This window comes from Vombatus ursinus, unplaced genomic scaffold, assembly GCF_900497805.2.
Source record: "Vombatus ursinus unplaced genomic scaffold, bare-nosed wombat genome assembly UNPS02014932.1, whole genome shotgun sequence".
Lineage (NCBI taxonomy): Eukaryota > Metazoa > Chordata > Mammalia > Diprotodontia > Vombatidae > Vombatus > Vombatus ursinus.
Window position 1 is genome coordinate 11756029 of NW_020954710.1, and position 23170 is coordinate 11779198.

The window sequence follows — 23170 nt, forward strand, 5'->3', positions numbered from 1 at the left end:
AAGGCGGGGCAGGGACAAGGAGGGGCTTTCCTCACCTAGGGCTTCCTAGCTAGTGAAATAACATGTCCAAGCAGGAAAGAATAAATTAACGGTTTATGGAGAAATAGCACTTTTGCTTTTGTAAAGAGACCGCTTGCTTCTCCTCCCCTGTGCCATACTCTCTGCCTCCCCTCCCCTGTGCCTCCCTGCCTGCCTCCCTTCCCCTGTGCCACTCTCTCTGCCTCCCCTCCCTGTGTCACCCTTTCTGCTTCCCCTCCCCATGCCACCCTCTCTGCCTCTGCTCCTCTGTGCCATCCTGCCCATTAAGTGGGACTATGAAGAGCCTAGTGTGCCTTCTTCAGCTTCATAAGAGAAAGTGATCAGGTGCCCCCGTGTGCCATGAGGCATGGGGCTGATTGCCTTCTAGGCAAATATTCCCTGGGGCCTAGACCTTTTCTCCTGGGCTCTGGGCTCACAGCTGTGGTCCTCTGCGCTGATGCTCTGCTGATAGGTGATGAGGTTTGGGTTGTGCCACTTCAGAAGTTACGGATTTCAAAACTTGCCTTTGGTGCCAAGAAGTACAAGTGTCTTGGCATCTGCTTCCCTCACAGTCTCCATCTCCATCCAGCTCCCACTGCTGCCCCAGGATGCATCTGCCATGCCCCGTTTGATGGGTGCATGGATGCGGTTTTGCATTTATCTGGTGGGGGCAGGGTTCTGAAAAAGACAAAAACATCTCTTGGGAGCCATTGCCGTAACCTCCTGCCTTTCTCATCCAGTTCCAGAAGTCAGGCCCTGGTCTTGAGAAGCCGAATTCGCCTGACAGAAATGGTCAATAACCCAGCATTCGCAGTTATCTTCCAGCTGGAGTACGTGTTTAATGCTCCTTCAGGAGTGGAAGTGAAGGTAAGAGCGAGCAAAACTCCCCACAGATCCCTTCTCAGAATTGTGATTTTAAATGCACAAAATAAAACATGCAGGATTCCAAAGAAAGTCAATTATACTGGGATGTAGCTATCAACATATTTTTGAAATCTCAAGTTCATGGAGCCTAGTTAAGAACCCCTGTTTTTTGTACATTGCTGAGGATGTGGGCATCCTCAGGGCTGGTTTGTGGGAAGCAGCTTTTTAGAGTAGAAGAAGAACGTGCTTTTGAGTCTGAGGTAACTGGGACGCCTGGGATTTCAGATCCCCTGGGCCTCAGAATCGTACTCTGTAAAAGGAGGGGTTGTATTATATAGCCTCTTTGTGTTCCTTCCACCTCTGAGAGCCCAGAGCCCGTAATCCTTGGATGATTCTAGGCTCCAGGCTTCCCTCCTGGAGATCCTGCCAACACGTCCTCCATCCAGCCCAAACAGTTCACAGCCTGGTGACTCACCCTTTGGTGATAAGCTAAATTGGTGGTTGGATGACAGATGTAGAGAGAGAGTGTGTATGTGTGTGTGCGTGTATGTGCATGTGCATGTTTGTCTGTGTATGTGTGAAGCTTGTCTTTCATTAGTGCGGCCTTTGAGGGTCTAGGCCCCTGTCACCATGACAGGCCCCTGGATGGAGGCAGACTCTAGTCTTCGGGTCAAATAGAGTCGCCTAGGTGCTCTTGAATGCTGGAACTGTTAGCAGTGCAGATCACAGCCACACTGCACGATTCCAGAGAGCGTTTGTTCCTCCCGCCGCGTCCGTGTTCTAAACACTCCCCTGGTTTATTCTGCTAGGCGTGCTCTCAGCTGGTTACGTCAGAGTTTCAGCAGCTGTCCTGTGCCAAGGTAGCATCACTTCCCACCTATGTAGTGACTAGAAAAATGAAGTGAATTACAGAATGCATGAGGTATGTTGATCAGGCTTCTGTTGTTCAGTTGTTTCTGTCATTTCCCACTCTTCAGGACCCCATTTGAGATTTTCTTGGCAGAGATACTGGTGTGGTTTGCCGTTTCCTTCTCTAGCTCATTTTACAGATGAAGAAACTGAGGCAAACAGGGTTAAGTGAATTGCCCAGGGTCACACAGTTAGTAAGCGTCTGAGGCCAGATTTGAACTCAGGTCTTCCCGACTCCAGGCCTAGTGCTCTATCCACTGTGCCTCCTAGCTGCCCCCTGATCAGGCTTCAGGACACTTCATTTTCTCCTTCCAGTAACCTATGTGTGTGTTTCTGTCAGAGCCAAGGTGAAAGGTTTCTGGGAAACAGGTGGTAGAAACATAACTTTTGTTAATTTGGTAAATTCTTTGTCCTTAAGGAAAATCATCAGGCTTGAAAAGTATCTTCTGAGTTAATCTCTCACACAGCATTACTTATTCTAGGCTTTTTCAGGCCTAGAAGAGGTTTGGAATAGTAAAGAGGGGTTCACTTTGGGCTTTGGAAAAAGAGATCAGATACTCCAGCTCCAACCCCACCCCCCATCCCATGCTAGTGATACCTTCAGCGAGGCGTGTCCTAACTGCTTCAGACTACACCTTGGGCCTCCAGGATTCACATTCCTAATCAGATGAAAAGAATAAGCATTCCCTCTTAAGCACACAAAACCTGACAGAGAGGTACTGTCCTCATTCTTCTCACTCAGGAGTTACACTGATTTTAATGAACTACTCCGCCTAGATTCTGCCACTGGAAATCTGGCTCAAAAGCAAATGTGGGACGTTTTACGTGGTTGTAAAGCAAGTGACCCCTTGGGGCTGAGTCTGTGGCTTCCCAGAGGAGGACAGAGCCCCTGAGTCCATGGAACAGTCACTGGGGGTGAGGGGTTAAGGCACCGACTCTGCTCCCGAGGCCGGGATTAATGGGTACAGACATTGAAGCTCAGTTGTTGCCGACGCGTCAGCTGGCATCTGATGAGACAAAGGGCTGGGCCAACAGCATGGTTTGGGGCCTGGAGCTTTAGTTGGGGATGACAGCGTTTCTCCTTTCTAGTTCTATCCTGGCTGTGTACTCATTTACATTTAGATAACGTTCCCTTAAGAATATTTATTAAAATTTACTCCCCATTATAAAGTTTCTATACAGAAAGTGATCCATTTTACTTGGTCCTTTATTTCTTTTTAATCACTGTTGAAATGCTTAGCTCAATGGCAAGTGGTTTGGACACACATCGCTGCCCTCGTGATGTTTGGGAATAGGCCTGCCCGATAGTTCATACATTTTCTTTGACGTCGTGGTTTTTATCTTAACATAGACTTTTGGACTGAGCTTAAATGTCATAAAATGGACTTCCTCCAGTATAATGCAGAGAGAAACCATGCCAGCATATGAAGTTATTGTCCACACAAATTACTAGCTTTGTGGAACAATGAAAATATGTTAAGTGTTCCGTTATTGGAGATTGTGTGAAGACTGAAGGAAGAGCCAGGACGAGCAGGCTCAGATGCAGTATAAAGGCAGCAGAAAACGCCATTTGCCAGACTGGCTTGGCTTCATTGTCCATTCAGCTCGGTAATCTGCTCCTGGGAGGGACACTGAGGAAGAGAAGATCAGTCAGTCATCGACAGCCATTTATTAGATTCTTGCTGTGTGACATGCACTGCACTGAGCTTGGGGCAGACAAATTAAAAACAACAACAGCCCCTGCCCTCTACAAGCTTGCATCTTTTGAGGGCGACAACGCATAAGTAAAGAGGTGCATAGCAGAGACAGAGTAGATGGAAGCCAGGGCTGGCGTGGAAGGAGGAAGCGGCTGAGGGGCCTGGGAATGGCCTCTTGCGTGAGTGGTGTGTGAGCTGAGTCTCAGAGGAAGCCACGGGATCTAAGAGGTGAAGGCAGGAAGGGAGAACATTGCAGGCATGAGGACTGGCCAGTACCGAGGCATGGAGAGGAGGGATGGGGCTTCAAGTGTGAAGAGCAGCAAGTGAGTCCACTGTGGCTGGGTGATGGAATGCGTGAAAAGGGAATAGTGTGTAAGCAGGCCGTGAAGGTAGGAGGGGCCTATTTCTGTTTGCTTCTAGAGGTAACAGGGAAGTCCTGGAGCATTTTGAGTTGAGGAGGGGTAGTGGCGGTAACATAGCAGCCAGAAGGAGGGGAAGGACTGGAATTGGTAAAGACTTGCGGCAGGGACTCCAATAAGAAGGCTATTGGAAAGAAGAAAGGAAGGAAACATTAAGCACCTACTGTGTGCCGAGTCCTGTTAAGTGCTTTACAAATATTGTCTCAGTTGATCCTTTTATCAACCTTATGAGATAGGTTCTGTTATTATCCCAGTTTTACAGTTGAGGAGTCTGAGGCAGACAAAGTCACACAGCTAGTATTTGTCTGAGGTCACATCTGAACTCAGGTCTACCTGACTCCAGGCTCAGCACTCTGTCCCCCACCCAGCTGCCTCAAATAATAGTTCAGGTCAGAGGCGACAGGGCCAAAACTAAGGTGGGAGCTCTGTGAGTGGAGGACAGGGGATATAGGTGAGAGATGTGGAGAAAGGAATTACAAGATTTACCCATCAGTTGGACATGATGGAGGATGGCCCTAAGGCTTGTGGGGGAAAGATGAATTCTCTTTTGGACAGACTGGATTTCAGAGACCTATGGGACATCCAGTTGGTGATACAGAATGGAGGTTAAGAAGGACTGGGGCTGCCTATATGCACTTGGGAGTCATCGGTATAGAGAGGATAATTGAACCCATGGGAGCTGATGATATCACCCAGTGAGATCACATAAAGGGAAAGAAGAAAAGGATCCAGGACAGTTGGGGGACATTCACAGTTAGAGGGCCTAACTTGGATGACGATCCAGTAAAGGAGACTGAGAAGGAATGGTCAGAGAGGTAGGAGGAGAACATGTAATGGCCTCCATGGTGTCAACTGAGGAAGTTTGAAGGTATTCTGTAGGACTATGGATTTAGAACTAGAAGATACCTTTGAGATCATATTATTCAACCCCCTCATTTTGTAGATGGGGAAACTGAGGCTCGAGGGGAAGTAATTTGTCTAAGACCACAACCAGGTAGTGAGTGGTAGAGGTAAGATCTGAACCCAGGTCCTCAGACCCCAAATCCAACATTTTTGCACTGCATCAAACCTCCTCGCAAATCTCATTCCCTGACTTTTTCACATAGTGACATTCCAGTCTTCTGGAGCTTCTTAGAGTTTTGCTACCAAAGACTTTTAAAAATGAGTCACTGCATCTGCCTACATAAACTAATGGAACAAGATCATTTTTGAGATTCCCTGAGCAGATACCATCTCTTTACCTTAAACTGTTGGTGCTAGATGTTGGGTCTCCTCTGTGTGGAATCCAACTGCCCTTGCCCAGCCCCATGTTAACAACTCAACAGAGACATATACTCTGTGTTGCAGATTTAAAAAAAAAAAAGTTGGTCAATACTGTTTGACAGTAGTAACTTTACAGTTTCCTGAGGTTTGGGGACTTTTCCATTAATATTCATTTTTTTAAGAATTACTCATATAATTTGTTTTTACCCTACCTTCGTTTCAGAAGGTCCTTTCTCTGAGTTAGCTATCCCTTGTAACAACAAAGAAAAAGTGTGAAAACTGAGCAGTTCAGCAAAATGAACCAGCGTGTCCATGGAATCTGATAGTATATGTTGTATGTCCCTAGTCCCCCATCTCTGTAAAAGAGAGGGAGGTGGATTGTCTTGGTGCCCAGGCTCCATTTTGACTCTGAAACCCAACCCCGAGGGAAGTGAGGGAGCAGACAAATGGTAGACCTGGTCTCCAACTAATTTTGATTTTAAAAGAACTAAAGATGCCTTGTTGAACCTTGGGGTGTAGATGTATGTAAAAGTGTAGAACGATGTTTTAACAAAAATATGTATAAGTGTTTGTACGTATGTATAGACACAGAGTCAATCCTTAACCTTTGTGTGTTTAACTTTTGCGACTTCAGACATCTGCATGATTTCATTAGTAACCTCATTTTCACTTTCATATTGGTAACCACACACATTCAGGGCTATGCACAGTAGAGAAAAAAAATGAGAGGCGTGATACACGCAACTGTTTGGAGGGGCTGGTGTCCTACTAGGCACTTCACTGATCTTGTTCACCCTCCCTTTGTAGAGTGAAGAGTTCCTTGTGCATGTTTTCATTGATTGCCTTTAAAATTCAAGTTTTGTGTTGCAATTATGCCCGGAAAGTATAGTGCAAGTCGTTTGGGCTCTAAGCCCATGTGTACAAAGTCAGTGCTGTGGCTTAGTGAGGAAACAAAGATACTAGATAACTTTCGTGCTAGAATGTCTGCATCAGCTGTCAGCTGTGATCTTGGTGTTAATGAATCAACAATACTACAACAGTGCCCTCACTCTGCCATCTGATACAGCCGAAGGTAAGATTCAGGTTAAAAAAAAGTTTTTAAGAATTTTGTTTACTGTGTGGTATTTATGGTACTGTAAATTTCATGTATTATGAAAAGTGAATATTATCTGAAATCAATGTTTTTTTTATTGAAATGTTAACACAAAAAGTCATAGAACTCTAGGGAATTACTAGCAAGAAAAAATGTTTTGCAAGTTACCAATTTTATTTTGTGTACTGCATTTAATGGGTTATTTCATGGTTACTGTGTTAGGAAAAGTATGTATTATCATAATTAATGTTTTGTTATGAAGAATTGTATGCAGAAAAATTCATTTTCAGCAATCTCTAGCAAAAGATTACAGTTTTGGGGGGTTGCAGGAACCTAACCTATTTCCCATAGGTTCAGTGTATCAACATTCTTGTTTTTGTGTTTTACACTGTTTTCAACCCCTGAATTGAGGATTAACTGTATGTATTTTGTGGAGGAAGCCTGCCGTGGTGAACGGAGTACTGGACTCTTGAGTCAGGAAGATCCACTTTCAAATCCCCTCTCTGACCATAGCTGTCAGAGCATAGGCAGATCACCTCACCACTCATAGAAGAGATGCCTGATGGCATGGATTTGAATATCCAGAGACCCAGGGAGTTCCCCGCACTGATAAATTTCTATGTCTGTTGGGTATTTGTATATTTTTCCAATTTGCATTAACACAATTGAATTAGCACAACAGACAAACCCAAACAAAGTCACAAACATATCACTCTAAGTTGGCAGTCATGATTATGCAGGGTATCCCAAATGTCTTAATGTAGTTTTTAGCTTTAATACTTCAAATTGCACTAAAATATTTGAGCCACCCCATATTCAGTTCTTTGGGTAACATTAGTTACATTGTGCCACACTTAACATCTTAGTGCAAGAATAGCTTATTATTTTTCACAAGGAAACTACTTAACCATCTTACTTATTACAGTAAAAAACAACAATGATCTTGCCCAGCCCTTATTACTCTGCCCAGAAGAAAATGGCTTCTCCATTACTGAACAGGGTCCCAGAAGCTAGTAGCTTTAGTGGAGGAAGTCTGGAATTCCTTCTGCTCCATTAATTGTATAAGTCCTCAGTTAAATATGGGGATGACTTTCCTTTTTTATTTTTTCCAGCCTGTTTTGAAGATAGTAATTGTTAGACTACTCTGTAATAATTGATCTGACCCCTAATGCTTCTCGCTTTTGAAATCACAGAACCATGTTGGCAGACTTGGAAGGAAGTATTCAGGCCATCTAGCTTTTCTGCTTCATATTACAGATGAGGAAGCTGAGTCAAGAGGGGTAAAGTGACATCTCCAGTGTCACACAGCTAATAAGTGGCAAAATGAGACTAAAATGTAGGTTTCCCTTTGTGTAGGGTTTTTTCCCATTCCACCTTGGTATTCAATTTGAGAATGTTCTGAAGGTTTCTTGGACTTGATTGGTTCCACTATTTCAGGTTATCTTTAGAAAAGGTTCCAAAGATAAGGTTCCATTTTATTCCATTATTTATTAACTTAATAGTTACTTGGTATTCTATAGGACTATAGATTTAGAACTAGAAGATGCTTTTACATTCAATGGCATAACAAATTTGATTTCTCTGTTAGATTTCTTCTTATGTTATTCTGGCTTCACTTTCTTTCTTAGGTAGCCTTGACCCTCTAGTTGGTTAGTTCAGTAAAGTGTTCTCCATCACTCTTTAATCTCTTTTCTCCTTGACCTTCTGTTCTTTTCACCCTGATAACCCCCTACTCTGAGTACCTCCTGCCATGTGTCTCCTCTCTTCGTACTCTTTAGCTGCTGAATGGTGCTCAAAAAAATCACAAATGCACGTAATCTTGGACTTGGGCCACTACAAATTTGTGCTCTCTAACCCATGGATGGATAGAAGCAGCATAGGGTAGTCGTCGAAACACTGGCCTTGGGCAGCAAAACCTGTTTTTGGATCTCAGCTCTGACACTCACTGAGTAGCTGAGTGACCGTGGGCAAGTCCTGTCAACTCTGAGCCTCATTTCTTGGGTAGGGGGGTGGGGTGGGGCTGGGTAGTAACACTTGTGCTTCCCATTGAGGGTGCCTTTGTGAGGAAAATGCTTTGTAAATTGTGAAATGTTCTAGAAATGTGTGCTGTTGATATTATATTATCATCATCACCAAGTTTTGTGCTTATTTAGTGAATAAACACTTTTTATAAGTTATTAGTTATGTTATTTTTAATGGTCATCTTCACTTTCCCCTTCCTTATTTGCTCTTTCCCCTCAGCCAATAAATATGATCATGTCCCCCATAGTCTAACACCGTCCTCTTGATCCTGATGTCTCTTCAAATTCTTGTCCTCTTTCTTTCTTTTATTGTCAAACTCCTACAAAGGATGGCCCAAGCTTATTAATTCTACTTGCTCACCACCAATCTGTTAAAAACAACCCCCCCCAACACTTTATTGATTCCTTTTGTCTTTATGTTGGTCATTTCAATCCTTCCTCTTCTCCCTGGTGACAAACAAGATGGCTACCAAAACCATCCAATGCAGAGACTGCTTCTGATCTTGTACACCGGAGGAGGGGTGTGCGTGGTTCATTGCCTCTTCTCCAGCCCCTTCATTTTTTTCTCTGAGTTTGACTTCCTTTGATCCCCTTTTCACATTTATTTGTTGTAGTCCTTGTGTCGGTTGTTCTGTTCTCTTGGTTCTGCCTTTGGGATCTGTATTGGTTCACAGGAATCTTCCTAGAGAGTAGGAGTTACTCAGCGTCGAGGGGAAGCTCCTTGAAAACCGAGCCTGGTTTGTTTTTGTCTTTGGTATTCTCACAACCAGTGCAATGTCTAGTAGGCACTAAGACATGCTTGTTGAATTGGAGAGCCTGTTCTTGTTCTTACTGTTACTAAATGAGTTAATCTATTGCCATTGGCTTCTTGCCTCTTGCTTGGTAAGACTTTCTGTGTCAGAAGCTCTCTCAGAACCCTGGCTTGGAAAATGAACCGGCAGATACAGGATCATGGCTGATAAGTTCCTTTCATCAGGGGATAGTTTTGAACAATAACAAACCAACTAAATTAGGAGGTTTGTTTTATACACAGAAATTCAGCTCAGGTTGGCAAGTCTAGACCAGAGAATTCTTGCAGTTGTGATTCAGGCAGCCAAGGGAGGAGAGATATTAGGGAGAAGGAAAGATACTCAGTGAACACCGTACAGACCAGCCTGGGGACGTCAGGATTTTTGAGCCCAAATTGTTCCGTGAAGGCATGGTAGGAAATCCAGGTGGAGCCCAATAGGGATTGCTCAGGGGAAGTCTAGTTAGTAGTTTGGCCATTAGAGAAGGATGGTAGCATGAATTATATGGAAATATAGGAAGATAGGCAGTTGATATTTGGGAGTTAGAGAATTATCTTAGCAAATGGATGGTTGGCAATAAGGAGGTCTGAGTGTAGGGAGCAGGACCTAGCAAAAAAGGCTGGCGTACTGGCTAGGGCTTCAGTTTTTGGGAGGACTGGGGAGAAAAAGTCAACTCTAGGCCCAGAGAAATTGGGGGATGGAGTAGGTTACCAAGAAGGGATTTAGGCACAGGGGAAGAAGGTAAATGCCTCGGAATGTGGCATAGGGTATGGGAGATTGAGTACAGCCTGGTTGGTCACAAAGGAATGGTCAAGAGAGATCCTTGGGAACCAAAAGGAAGGGTGACTTGATTCTTTGCCACCAGAGGGGCTCTATAGGCTTGTATTTCATTTGCCTAAGGACTAGATTAGGTTTAGGGCCTGAGCTTGAGCCAGCCCTGCAGGGGAGGGTGACATGGCCTCACCTACAGGGACACAAGGGTAGGAAATCAGGTTACTCACTCATTACAGAGAGGTCTGAATTGACCCCAGCCAGTGGACTCTGAAGAGACAGTAGGATTTGCAGAAATCTTGATGGGGCTGTCAAAGCTTCAGTCCACAAAGAGACCATCAGGAGATGTCTCTTTGTGGAACGTGGAGCATATTTCTCAACTTAGTAACTGTTCACTTCATATGCTGAATATTTTATTATTAAACTAATCTGTGTCTTACCAAGAGCTCTCCTTTGCTTGAAGTGCTATAAACCCTTTGGCCAGGATGAAGAATTATACATGGTTATATAACTTCCTTCACAATCATACCCTGGCCCCTTGCACTTCTCATTTACGTGTTTAAAAATAATTACTTTGCTCAATAGAATGAAGGGCAAATATTGCCCGTCAAATTATTAAAGTGCTTTTAAATGACACCACTTAGAACATGGCCCAAATGGGCTTATTAAATCACTTTAATTATATGTTGTTAACTTTATCCACCATGTATGTTTATGGAGGAATTTAGCCTGCAGCAGCAACCAAGTGCTCTATCAGTTTAATTTGGAGACGATCTTAACGAGAAATTGATCTACATTATGGAAAATGTTACTCCTTCAGACTAATGTTGGGTTCCTTACAGTCTACTTGAAAATGTAAATTTGCTTTTCATTGTAATTCAGTTCAGTTCAACAAGCACTTACTAAGTGTCTAATATGTGCCTGGCATTGTGCTGGGCGCTGGGTTAGATCCAAAGACAAAAATGAAACCGACCCTGCCCTCAAGGAGCTTCTGTTCTCCTGGAGGTGGGACAACACGTGCACAAACAACTACGCAATGTGGACAAAGCAAATCCCAAGACATTCTGAGTTGGTGGCTGGGCTTGGAAGAGGGGCGGGGCCAGTACGCGCCCCTTATGGGAAGGAGCTGAGCTGAGCTTTGAAGGGAGCTGGGGTTGGCAAGAGACAGAGGTGAACGTCAGGGAAGACATTCCTGGCCTGGGGCACAGTCTGAGCAGGGGCACAGAGGAGGGAAATGGAATGTTGTATGCTGGGGGAAAGAAAGAAAGAACATGAAGTCCATTGGAAGGAAGAATGGGAGAATTATTACGACATAGAGATCAGCGCCAACAGAGGAGTTTGTATTGAATCCTAGAGGTCGGGAGGCTCTTATCTTTCTGTGCAGAGGAATGACATGGTTAGACATGTTGCTGTTGTTCAGTCGTGCCTGACTCTTCATGACCCCATCTGGGGTTTTCTTGGCAAAGATACTGAAGTGGTTTGCCATTTTTTTTTCTTCAGCTTGTTTTACATATGAGGAAATTGAGGCAAACAGCATTAAGGGACTTGCCTAGGGTCACGCATCTATTAAGTATCTGAGGCCAGATTTGAACAGATGAGACTTCCTGGTTTCCAGCTCAGTGCTCTATCCAGGGCGCCACCTAGCTGCTCCAGTTAGAACTGTACTTTGGGAATACGGATTTGGCAGTGGTATGGGTGGTAGATTAGAGAGGGGAAGAGATTGGAGGCAAGGGGACCAATTAGAAGGTGGTTGTGTTACTTCAGATTAGAGGGGATGAGGGTCTAAACTAGGGTGTTGTTTGTATGAATGCTGCATTTTTAAGTCCTTTTTTATCTTATTCTTTTTAAAATTAATTTATTTATTTTTAGTTTTCAATGTTCACTTTCATAAGATGTTGAGTTCTAAATTTTCCCCCTCCCTCCTCTCCCCCTTCTCCAAGACAGCATGCAATTTGATAGAGGCTGTACATGTACAGTCATATTAAACATATTTCCTCATTAGTCATGTTGGGAGAGAAGAATCAGAGCAAAAGGTAAAAACCATGAGAAAGAAAAAATTCCCAAAAAACAACAGCAAAAAAAGAGAAAACGGTATGCTTCGATCTGCATTCAGACTCCATAGTTCATTTTCTGAATGTGGATAGCATTTTCCATCATGAGTCTTTTGGAATTGTCTTGGATCATTGTATTGCTGAGAAGAGTTAAGTCTAACAAAGTTGGTCATCGCACAATATTGCTATTACTGTGTACAATGTTCTCCTGGTTCTGCTCACTTCACTCAGCATCAGTTCATGCAAATCTTTCCCGGTTTTTCTGAAACCTGCCTGCTCACCATTTCTTATGGAACAATAGTATTCCATTATTTTTATATACCACAACTTATTCAGCCATTACCCGGCTGATGGGAATCCCCTCGGTTTCTAATTCTTTGCCACCAAAATAAGAGCTGCTATAAATATTTTTGTACATGTGGGTTCTTTTCCCATTTGTATGATGTCTTTGGGATATAGACCTAGAAGTGGTATTGCTGGGTCAAAGGGTATGCACATTTTTGTAGCCCTTTGGGGATAGTTCCAAATTGCTCTCCAGAATGGTTGGATCAATTCACAACTCCACCAACAATGTATTAGTGTTCCAATTTTCCCACATCTTCTCCAACATTTATCATTTTCCTGTTTTGTTATGTTGGCCAATCTGATAGGTGTGATGTGGTATCTCGGAGTTGTTTTGATTTGCATTTCTCTAATCAATAGTGAGTTAGAGCATTTGACTATATGACTATACATAGCTTTAATTTCTTCATCTGGAAACTGCCTGTTCATATCCTTTGACCATTTATCAATTGGGGAACATTTTTAAGTCCTTAAGAAATGCTTGCTAACTACTTGATTACTAATGAATTGTTTTTTCTAATTTACTCAGCAAAGTCTTTGGCATTTTTTGCTTCCTGCCTAGTTACCTTTCAAAAGGTATTTTATGGACGTTAGTATGGATTTTCAAATTGTCTTGCTTTAGAATGCCTCTAGTCACCAACAATGATTTGGGGGGTGGTGAGTGTTTGTTCACGTCATTAATCTCAGGGACTCACACGGCACATTTATGAAGCTCCTACTATGTGCCAAGCACGGGGGATACAAAAAGAGGCAAAAGCCAGTTGCTGTCCTCAGAGAGCTCACAATTTAATGGAGGCAACAAGAAGCAAACAAATATGTGCAAACAAGCTACATATGGTATAGATAGAAAGTCATTAATGAGGGAGGGCACTAGAATTGGGAGGGGTTGGAAATGATTCTGTGTGCCAGAAACTCTTTGAGGCATTGGGGCCACAGAAATGAAAACATTTCCTGCCTTCAAGGAATTTACATTCTACTGGGGGAAATTGTACACAGACAAGAATATATAAAGTCATTTTGGGGGGGATAGATAGTGCTGACAACTGGGAGGAGTCAGGGAGGCTTCCTGTAGGCACTGGCACTTCAGCTTAGTCTTGAAAGGAGCTAGAGGTTCCAGGAGGCAGAAGTGAGGGTGGAGAACGTTCAAGGCAGGAGGCATGACCTATGCAAAGACATGGAGGCAAGAGATGGGAAATGAGTTTTAGTTGGTGTCTAAATAGATTTCTGATTTCCTCTAATGACAGATGAAATGGTGGGGATCTTTGTATCAGAATATTTCACAAAGTAAAGTAGATGTGATTCAATTGAATTTTTTTGCTCAGTAGATTTAGATAAAGTCAGAGTTAGTTTCATCACTGGTGTCATTGAGGACAAAGACCGGAGTTTGTGCATATAGTTCCCATGACTAAGCTTGATTTGTAAGCCAAATTTAATTTCTTTTAGCCTGTGTGGTATTGTTGGTTCCTAAATATAGATTCAGGTGTTGACAGTTCAATTAAAAATCAATTCACCAGCATGATTTGCTTGATTTGCATAAGTTGCAGTCCAAATGTGTAGCTGTAGTGTGGTGAAGGATTTTAAGGTAACTCCCCTTGTCTGACCTGCTGGAGGCCAAAGGCAGGGGAATGCACCTTACTTGCATTTTCAAGTGCAGTGTGTTGGAGTGGAGTGAGAACTGGGTTGGGAACCTGAGAATCTGGGTTTGAAACCCGCTTCTGCTCTCCAATACCAGAGTGACCTGGGTCAGATGGCTTCACTTCTCTGGACCTCCGTTCTTTCATCCATGAAATCTAGAAGTGGAATTAGCTGCTCTTCCAGTTAGAGATCAGAGAATCTCCAACATCCATCAGAGAGGGCAGGGCCCTCAGAGTTCAACTCTCTAGTCCAACTAGAATACCGTGATCGAACTGATTCCCAGTCAGGGCCAAACCAAGATTTCTGCAGGACGAGAACAGTGTCTGAGTCTAATCAGATGATATTTAATGGAGGTTACAGGATGCCAGGGTTTGAAGGAATTTCAGAGTGTCTTTAGTCCAGCAGAACATCCCTCTTCTCCACACAATATACTTGATTTGACCGATGGTTCTTCAGCTTCTCTTCGAAGGCCTCCAATGAGGGAGAACTCACTACTTCCTGAAACTGACCATTCCACTTTTGAGAAGCTTAAACTGTTAGGACATTTTCCCCTGTTTCATAGCTACATTTTTTTTGGTAACTTCTACCAGTTGTCCAAGTTTTGCCCTTTGGGGTCAGGTAGAACAAATCTTGGGCAACTAGGCGATGACAGGCTTGGCGTCAGAAAGACTCCTCTTCCTGAGTGCCAGTCTGGCCTCGGACACTTACTAGCTGTGTGACCTTGAGCAAGTCACTTCACCCTGTTTGCCTCAGTTTCCTCATCTGTAATATGAGATGAAGAAGGAAATGGCAAACCACTCCAGTATCTTTGCTAAGAAGACCTCAAAAAGGGCCACAAAGAGTCAGACACGACTGAAAAATGACTAATCAACAAAGAACAATTCTAATCCCTCCTTGAGATGAGAGGCCCCACAGATACTTAAAGACAGTTGTTTCCTCAAAGTCTCTTATTCTCCAGATGAGACATTCCTAAGTCCTTCAAATGATACAGAGTAATATGATGTGAATTCAAGACCCTGTTTTCACCATACTGGTTGCCCTCCTCTGGACAGTCTTCAGCTTATCAATGTGCTTCCAAAAACATGGTCTCTAGAACTAAATATAGTGGTCCTGATGTGGTCTGACTGAGCAGAGGACAGTGGTACTGTGCCCTCCTTGGTCCTGCATGCCATCTCTTTCCTATTGCTGTCTGAGATGGAATTACTCTTCTTGATTGATATATCACACAGCTGACTCATATCCACTAAAATCCTCATATCTTCTTCATTAAACATCTTTTCCTTAGTTTTATTGATGCCTTTTTTTATTTTAATGTGTATTACATGTTTTTACAATCGTCTTCATTTCAAACTATATCTCATCTCCCTCCCCTGTCTAGCAAACCCCTTCTTGTAGCAAAGACTAGAAAATAAAGAGGGAAAACAGTTCAGCAAACTCAACTAACCATCAGCTGACTCTGACAATGTATGCAGTTTTCCACACCTGTAGTCACCCACTTCTGTCAAGCAGGGAGGGAGGTGATACCTTTCATCTTTACATGTTCCTTTGCTGAATATATATGCCTGGCTATTCCTTATCCAGAGTCATCCCTTTAAGCAAAGGTTAAAAAAGAAAGAAAAACCAAGTGGTTTCCCCAAGCTAAGCAGCTCATTTAAGAGTTTCTGACCGTGCCCCATTCCCATAGGCTTGCTACCTCTTGCAGTGATAGGGAGGAAGGTTCATTTTCTCAACACTTCAGAGGCCAAGCTTGGTCATTGGCTTTAAATGGAATCCAGTTTCTTTCATTTCTTTCCCATTTCCATTGTTGTAGTCACCCTCCCATCTTCCTCAGAAGAGCTCTTGTTTAACTATCTCTGATCTGTCTTCTAGTTTAATTGAACAAGCATTTATTAAGCACCTATTGTATGTCAGTATTCTGTGAGGGAACGTTAAAAGGATACAAAGAGGAAATGAAACCACTCGTGGTCTCTAAGAGCTGTTTCCCCCACCTCCACATCTTATCTCTCTGTACTGCCCCAGAGTGATGGCAGAGCCCCTTCCACAGCATTTAGACACTGTCTCATAGGTATCCTTTACTACTTAAGCCGTTAGCCAGGAATAAGATGCAGCTGGTTAATCAATGGCAATTGATTTGCTACCAGTCCCTAATTGTCCCACTAAAGCATCTGAGAAGGGAATCATTGATAATACACTAAACATCTCTCTTCTTCTTAGAGCAGTTAAAGGCAAAAGTGAGGGAAAATGGATATTTATGTAACTGACATATATAACAAAGAAAAGAGATTTATATTGATTGAGAACAGGAAAGCTGAAAAAAACTATAAAATGAAAAGATTAGATATTGGATTCAGCTCATTCAAAAGTTAAAATATAAGGATATACACAGAAGCCATAGAAGTTTGAGTGTCTATTTTTTTAAAAGCTCATAATAAACCTCTATTATTTAGTTAAAAGTCTTAACTCATAATTTTTCCAACAGTAGGAGAATCTTATCATCTATACAGATATACCTTGCTTTGAGAAAATCCAATTCAACAAGCATTTATTAAGTGCTCCTGTATGCCTGGTGCTGTCCTAGGCACTGGGGATGCAAAGGCCCAAAGGAAACAGTCCTTGCCTTCAAGGAGCTTACCTTCTATAGGGGGGTTGGCTACCCATGGATAATCACAGTCATTTTGGGCATGGTGGGGAGGATGAGGGAGTTGGAGGCTAGAGAAGTAACAACTGGGAATATGGAGAAAGTAAAGACCTTGTTGGCATCTGTTGAGTCTTAAAGGGAGTTTTGGCTTCCTAGAGACATGAGATCGTGACTTACGGGAATGTCTGCCTAAAGGATGGAGGCAGGAGAGGGACTGTTATTCTTGGGCAGCAGCAAACAGGTAATAGGTTTGGAAGAAAGAGGGCTTTAAGGAGAGAGAATGGTGTGGTAGGTCTGCAAAGGATGACTGGACCTAGATTGTGAAGGGCTTTGGATGCTACATGGAGGAATTTGCATCTTATTCTGGACACTATAGAGATCCCTGGAAGCTTGATAAACAGGAGAAGAATGTGGTCAAACCAGTACTTTTTGATATTACAGATATCCAGATTTACAAAACTGATAGATTATAAGGTGACTAATCATTTTACAAAATAATTCATTTTGGCCTTAAAAAAATCTAGTAGCTCTTCTCATGCTTAAATAGATTCTATTTACTTAGACTGACTGAGACACCAACTTTTCAGTCATACACATAGAGTTGTTTGTCCTTTGTTCTCAAAAAGGGCTGTGATACCAGCAGGTTAATGCCTTGACTTACAAGTGAATTGGATTTCAGTGAGGCAGTGCTGTGCAAAGTCAACTGCCTCATTCTATCCTCCGGAGTCATTGGAGTCCAGTGGCAAGATGAAGGACGATTGGCGATGGCCCAGGACACAGTGGTACAATGTGGAAAACAGCTTAGTGTATGGCTGCAGTTAAGGCCCCTAGTTATCCCGAACAGCTTTTTAACATTCCTGTGAAATGGGGAAAAGACAGTTCTTATTTGGCATTTTATAGATGATGAAGTTGTGGCGTAAGGGGAGGCATCTTAGGTTTCCTAATTCTGGTTAGTTCCAAGGACACCAGTCTGCCCTGAGGGGACTGAGTTGTTGTATTGGATTGATAGTGACTCGAATCGCATCTCACTAGAATAATCAGAATAGAGACTCTGGCAGTATTGAACATTTATTGGCTTATACAAAGTTAAATAGAAAAAGAGGATTGAAGTTGATATTAATATCATTTTTGTTGTGTACAGCTTTTTAAAAAAGTATATATAAAATTTAACATGATAGTTTCAACACTACCCTGCTTGTCTGTGTCCCATTCTGAGTTTCCATCTGTTTTCATCTGTGTATTTTTTAATGTCTCATTGATATTCTTTTCTCTCTTTTTTTTTTTGGTATCATGTACTCAACTCTCTACTCTCTTCCTTAACTCTCTCTTCCTCCTCCTCCCCCACAAAATAAAACCATCCCTTGTGACAACTAGAGTCAAGCCAAACAAAGCTCCACATTGGCTGGGTGTGTCTCTTAAATTTTCCACCTGTAGTCCATTGCTTCACTTGCCAGGAGGTGGGAAGCAGCATTCATCACTGGGAACCACAGCTGGTCATTGCATTGTTCATGGTTCTTAGGTCTTTCATGGTTGTTTCCCTTTCAGATAATGGAGTCAGGTTCTTGCTCACTGCACTCTACATCACTTCATAGAAGTCCTTGAAGGTTTCTCTGAATCCACCCCTCTTGTCACTTTTTATGGTGCATTAATATCCTTTTACATTCATATACCAAAAGTTGTTCAGCCATTCTCCAAATGATGAGCAATAACTTTGTTTCCGTTTTTTTTCTACAACAAAAAATGCTGACATAAAATATTTTTGTGCATAAGAGTAGTATTCTTCTTTCTTTGGTCTCTTTGGGGGATAGGCCTTGTATCTCAGTGTCTAAGGGTTTGTACAATGGAGTGATTTTTAAGGTATTGATCTCCAGAATGGCTGGATCAGTTCACAGTTTCACCAGCAGTGCGTTAGGATGCCTGTCCTCCCAAAGCCCTTCCTTTGTCATCTTCCTTTTTTGGTCATCCTTGCCAATTTGATAGGTGTGAGGTGGTGGAAGCTCAGAGTTGTTTTAATCTACATTTTTCATATTACTAGTGATTTGGAGCATTGTTGATAGCTTGTTTTTTGAGTAATGCCTGTTCATATACTTTGACCATTTATTGCCAGATGACTCTTGTTCTTATATATTTGGATCAATTTCCTATGTCTTGGATATCAGAGAAACTCGCTGCAAATATTTTATAGTTAACTGTTTTCTTTCATTTCCATTTCTATTCTCATCGATTTTGTTTGTGTAAAATCTTTTCGATTTTATGTAATAATAATTTTATGTCATTTTATCTCTAGTGATCTCTTTCTTTTATTTAGTCAAGAACTCTTCCTCTATCCATAGTCATGAAAGGTTATCTACTTTCCTGCTTCTGATCGATTTAGGATATAGACTTCTATCGCTGGATCTTTTTGGAATTCATTATGGAATATGACATGAGATGTTGGTCTCACAGAGTTTCTGCCAGATTGCTTTCCAGTATCCCCAGGAGCTCCTGCTGAATAGTGAATCCTTATTCCAGTGGTTGGTTGGATCTTTTCCCACTCCTCTACCATGCCTCCTTTTTGGGGTTGGGAGTTTTAGTTTGTGTAAATGAAAGTCTTAACTCTCTATATTTTTTGTTCATCTAAGTCAGTAAGTGGTGAATAGTAGAAGCAGTTTTGGTAGTTGGAAAGTACATTACATTTGGAGTCAAAAGACCTTGGTTAAAGTTCAGTTCTGTTGCTTATTTAGATGTATTGCCTCAGGCAAGTCAGTTAATGTCTCTTAGCATCAGTTTTTTCATCGGTAAAATGGGGACACAATTTTTGACCTCTTTACTTCATAGTCAATTGAAATGTTGTATAGATAATAATTTTTAAGATAGAAAGTGCTATATAAATACCAGATATCTATTATTAGGTGTTTGCAATGGATCTAGGTAGAACTGGTAACTGACCTGGAAGAAACTAGTTGGGGAGGAAATATGGCCTAATAAGTAGGGTACTGGATTCTAATCACCACCATTGTTCTCATCATGCCTTTAACATTTATTAGCTATGTGGCCATGAGTAAGTCACCTAGCCAAGTGGAGCCTCAGTCTCCTCATCTGTAAAATGAGGACAATAATCCCTGTAATACCTGCCTCACAGGACTGTTGTAAGGCTCGAATGGGATAATGGAGATTAAACTCCTTTATGAACCTTGAAGCGCCATCTGTGTCTGCCATCTTCAGCATCATCTTCGTTATTATTCTCACTATTACTGTTATTCCTATTTCTGGTTCTTAGAACCATTCATAGACAAATCTGGCTGTAGAAGGAACTCAGTGAACAGTTGTATCCCTTCAGTTAGTTATCTCAGGATTACTGGCCGAGTATTCTCTTATGTAATGTGGATCTTCAGCCAAAAGTCCTGTGATTTTCTGGGTCCTCAGCAGAAATGAGTCCTGTCCAATGCCTTGTTCTTGCATCCCACTTATTGTTATTGTTGTTATTTTTACCATTAGAATAAGTAGCCATGACTGCTGCTGGAACCTCACTTTGCTCTTTTAAATAGCTAAACAGTTATTAAAATGCTTTCCTTTTCTGTAGATACCGCACTAGTAGAATAGGGTCTTTGACCCTCTTCTGCAGTAGTGGTGATGCTCCATCCTTCCGATCCTGGCTTGCCTTCCTTGAGACCAGGAGCATCCAGAAGAGCAGTGACCGGCAGTGGTAGAGGAGCAGTCTGCAGCCTGGGAATAGAATGGGGCAGTTTGGGTGTTTGAGGGACCAAACATAGCACTGTGGCCCCACCAGCCAAATACCCAAGCTGGTGGAGCCCACAGCTTTTTTATTTTTAAATGGTGTGCTTAGTTTATTTTTTCAAAATTGATTATTTTTAACGTGGGTTTCTTTTTAAATTTTAAGTTCCAAATTCTCTCCTTCCCACCCACTGAGGAGGCAAGCAGTATGATATCAATTATACATATGAAATAATGCAAAACATATTTCCATATTAGCCATATTAAAAAAAAGAAAAAGAAAAGAAAATTATACTTCAGTTTGCACTGAGAGTTTATCAGTTCTTACTCTGGAGGTGGATAGCTTTTTTTGATTATGAATCCTTTGGAATTCTCTTGAATCATTGTATTGATCAGAGTAGCCAAGGCTTTCACAATTGGTTATCTTTACAATTTCGCTGTTACTGTGCACAATGATCTCCTGGTTCTTCTCACTTGACTTTGCATCAGTTCATATAGGTCTTGCTATGTTTTTCTGAAACCACCCTCCTCAGCATTTCGTATAGCACAGTAGTACACCGTTATAATCATATGCCACAACTTGTTCAGCCACTTCCCGATTGATGAGCATCCCCTCAATTTCCAATTCTTTGCCACCACAAAAAGAGCTGCTATAAATATTTTTGGATATATGGATCCTTTTTTTTCCTTTGATCTCTTTGGGTTACGGGCCTAGTAGGGGTACTGCTGGGCCAAAGTGTATGCTCAGTTTTATAGCCCTTTGGGCATAGGTCCAAATTATTCTCCAGAGTGGTTGGACCAGTTCACTGCTCCATCAGCAGTTCATTAATGTACGTATTTTAGCATTTGTCATTTCTGATGGGTGTGAAGTGGTACCTCAGAGTCATTTCAATTTGCCATTCTCTAATCAATAGTTATTTAGAGCATTTTTTCATATGACTATAGATAGCTTTAAAAACTGCCTGTTTATATCCTTTGACAATTTATTTATTTTTTTTTCAGTAAGTGTTTTGTTCAGTAAGTTCTGTACCCAATATATATGAGAAATGAGGTCTTTTTTCAGAGGAACTTACTGTAAATTTTTTGATATTACTTCATTGTCTGTGGTATCGTTTAGTATAATGTAGTTTCCCTGATTATCTCTTTTAATTAGGTCTATTTTTGCTTTTGCTTTATCTGAGATCATGATTGCTAGCCCTGCCTTTTTTACTTCAGTTGAAGCATATTAGATTCTACTCCAACTCTTTAACTCTATGTATCTTCCGTATTATGGGTTAGCTCATCCTATTCACATTCCCAGTTATGATTACTGTGTATTTACCTCCATCTCATTTTCTTCTGTTTCTTCTTCTCCCTCTTCAAAAGTCTATTTTGCTTCTGATCACTGCCTCCCTTAATCTATCCTCTGCTTTATCAACTGCCCTCCCCTTTATTAGTTCCCCTCTTTTTCTTGTCCCTTTCCCTCCTGTTTCCCTATTGGGAAAATTACATTTCTATACACAATTGAGTATGTATATATATTCTTCTCTTTTGAACCATTTCTGAGGAGAGTGAGATTCAAGTATTGCCTGCCACCCCCCCCCCATCTATTTCCCCCCTCATTATAAAAGCTCTTCCTTGTGTGCTCTTTTATGTGAGAAAATTTCCCCCTTCTCTTTTCTCCAAGGGCATCCCTCTTTCTCATTCCTTTTTTTTTTTTTTGGGAGATCATTCCAACATAATCAATTCACAATGATGTCCTCTGTGTAGGTAAACTCCTTTCAACTGCTGTAATAATGATAGTGTTCTTAGGAGTTGCATGTATCATCTTTCCATATAGAAATATAAACAGTTTAACTTTATTGAGTCTCTTATGATTACTCTTTCATGTTTAAATTTTTATGCTTCTCTTGAGTCTTGTGCTTGAATGTTAAAGTTTCTAATCAGCTCTGGTCTTTTTATCAGGAATGCTTAAAAGTGTTCTCTTTATTATTAAATAATCCATTTTCCCCCTGAAAGATTACACTCAGTTTTGCTGGATAGATTATTTCTGGTTGTAGTCATAGCTCTTTTGCTTTCCAGAATATCGTATTTCAAACCTTCTGCTTCTTTAATGTGGAAACTGCTAAATCTTTTGTGGTCCTGATTGTGGCCTCATGATATTTGAATTTTTTCTTTCTGGCTGCTTGAAGTATATTCTCTTTGACCTGGGAGCCCTAGAATTTGGATATAATATTCCTGGGAGTTTCCATTTTGGGATCTCTTTCAGGAGGTGATCAGTGGATTCTCTCAATTTCTATTTTGCCCTCTGGATCTAATATATCAGAGCAGTTTTCTTTGATAATTTCTTGAAATATGAGGTCTAGCCTCTTTTTTTGATCGTGACTTTCAGGTAGTCAAGTAATTCTTAAATTATTTCTCCTCAATCTATTTTCCAGTTCAATTGTCTTTCCGATCAGATATTTGACATTTTCTTCAGTTTTTTTCATTCTTTTGATTTTGTTTTATTATTTCTTGCTGTTTCATGGAGTCATTAGCTTCCACTTGCCCAGTTCTAATTTTTAAGGAATTATTTTCTTCAGTGAGATTTTGTGCCTCTTTTTCCATTTGGCCAATTCTGCTTTTTAAGGGATTCTTCCCTTCAGTAGATTTTTGTGTCTCTTTTTGCCATTTGATCAATTTTTTAATTGATCTCGTTTTAAGGTGTTATTTTGCTCAGTTTTTTTATGCCTGTTTTACCAAGCTGTTAATTCTTTTCATAATTTTTCTTTTCATAATTTTCTTGCATCACTGTCATTTCTTTTCCCAATTTTTCCTTTACCACTCTTATCTCTTTTAACTCTTCCAGGAATTTTTGTTGGGTTTGGTCAAATTAGCATTTTTCTTTGAGTCTCTTTTTGTAGCTGTTTTCACATTGTTGTCTGCTTCTGAGTTTATGTCTTGGTCTTCCTTGCTACCATAATAGCTT

The 23170-nt window shown here is 41.3% G+C and overlaps 1 protein-coding gene across 2 annotated transcripts in view; it reads left to right on the plus strand.

Moving 5' to 3' along the window:
* The window catches only part of NPHP4 (nephrocystin 4), a 165941-nt gene that overhangs the window by 59253 nt on the left and 83518 nt on the right, over window positions 1-23170 (plus strand). For both annotated transcript variants that reach the window (XM_027844037.1, XM_027844038.1), the window contains exon 11: window positions 759-885. In XM_027844037.1, the coding sequence (XP_027699838.1) occupies window positions 759-885 (127 nt within the window). The remainder of the gene's footprint in view (window positions 1-758; window positions 886-23170) is intronic.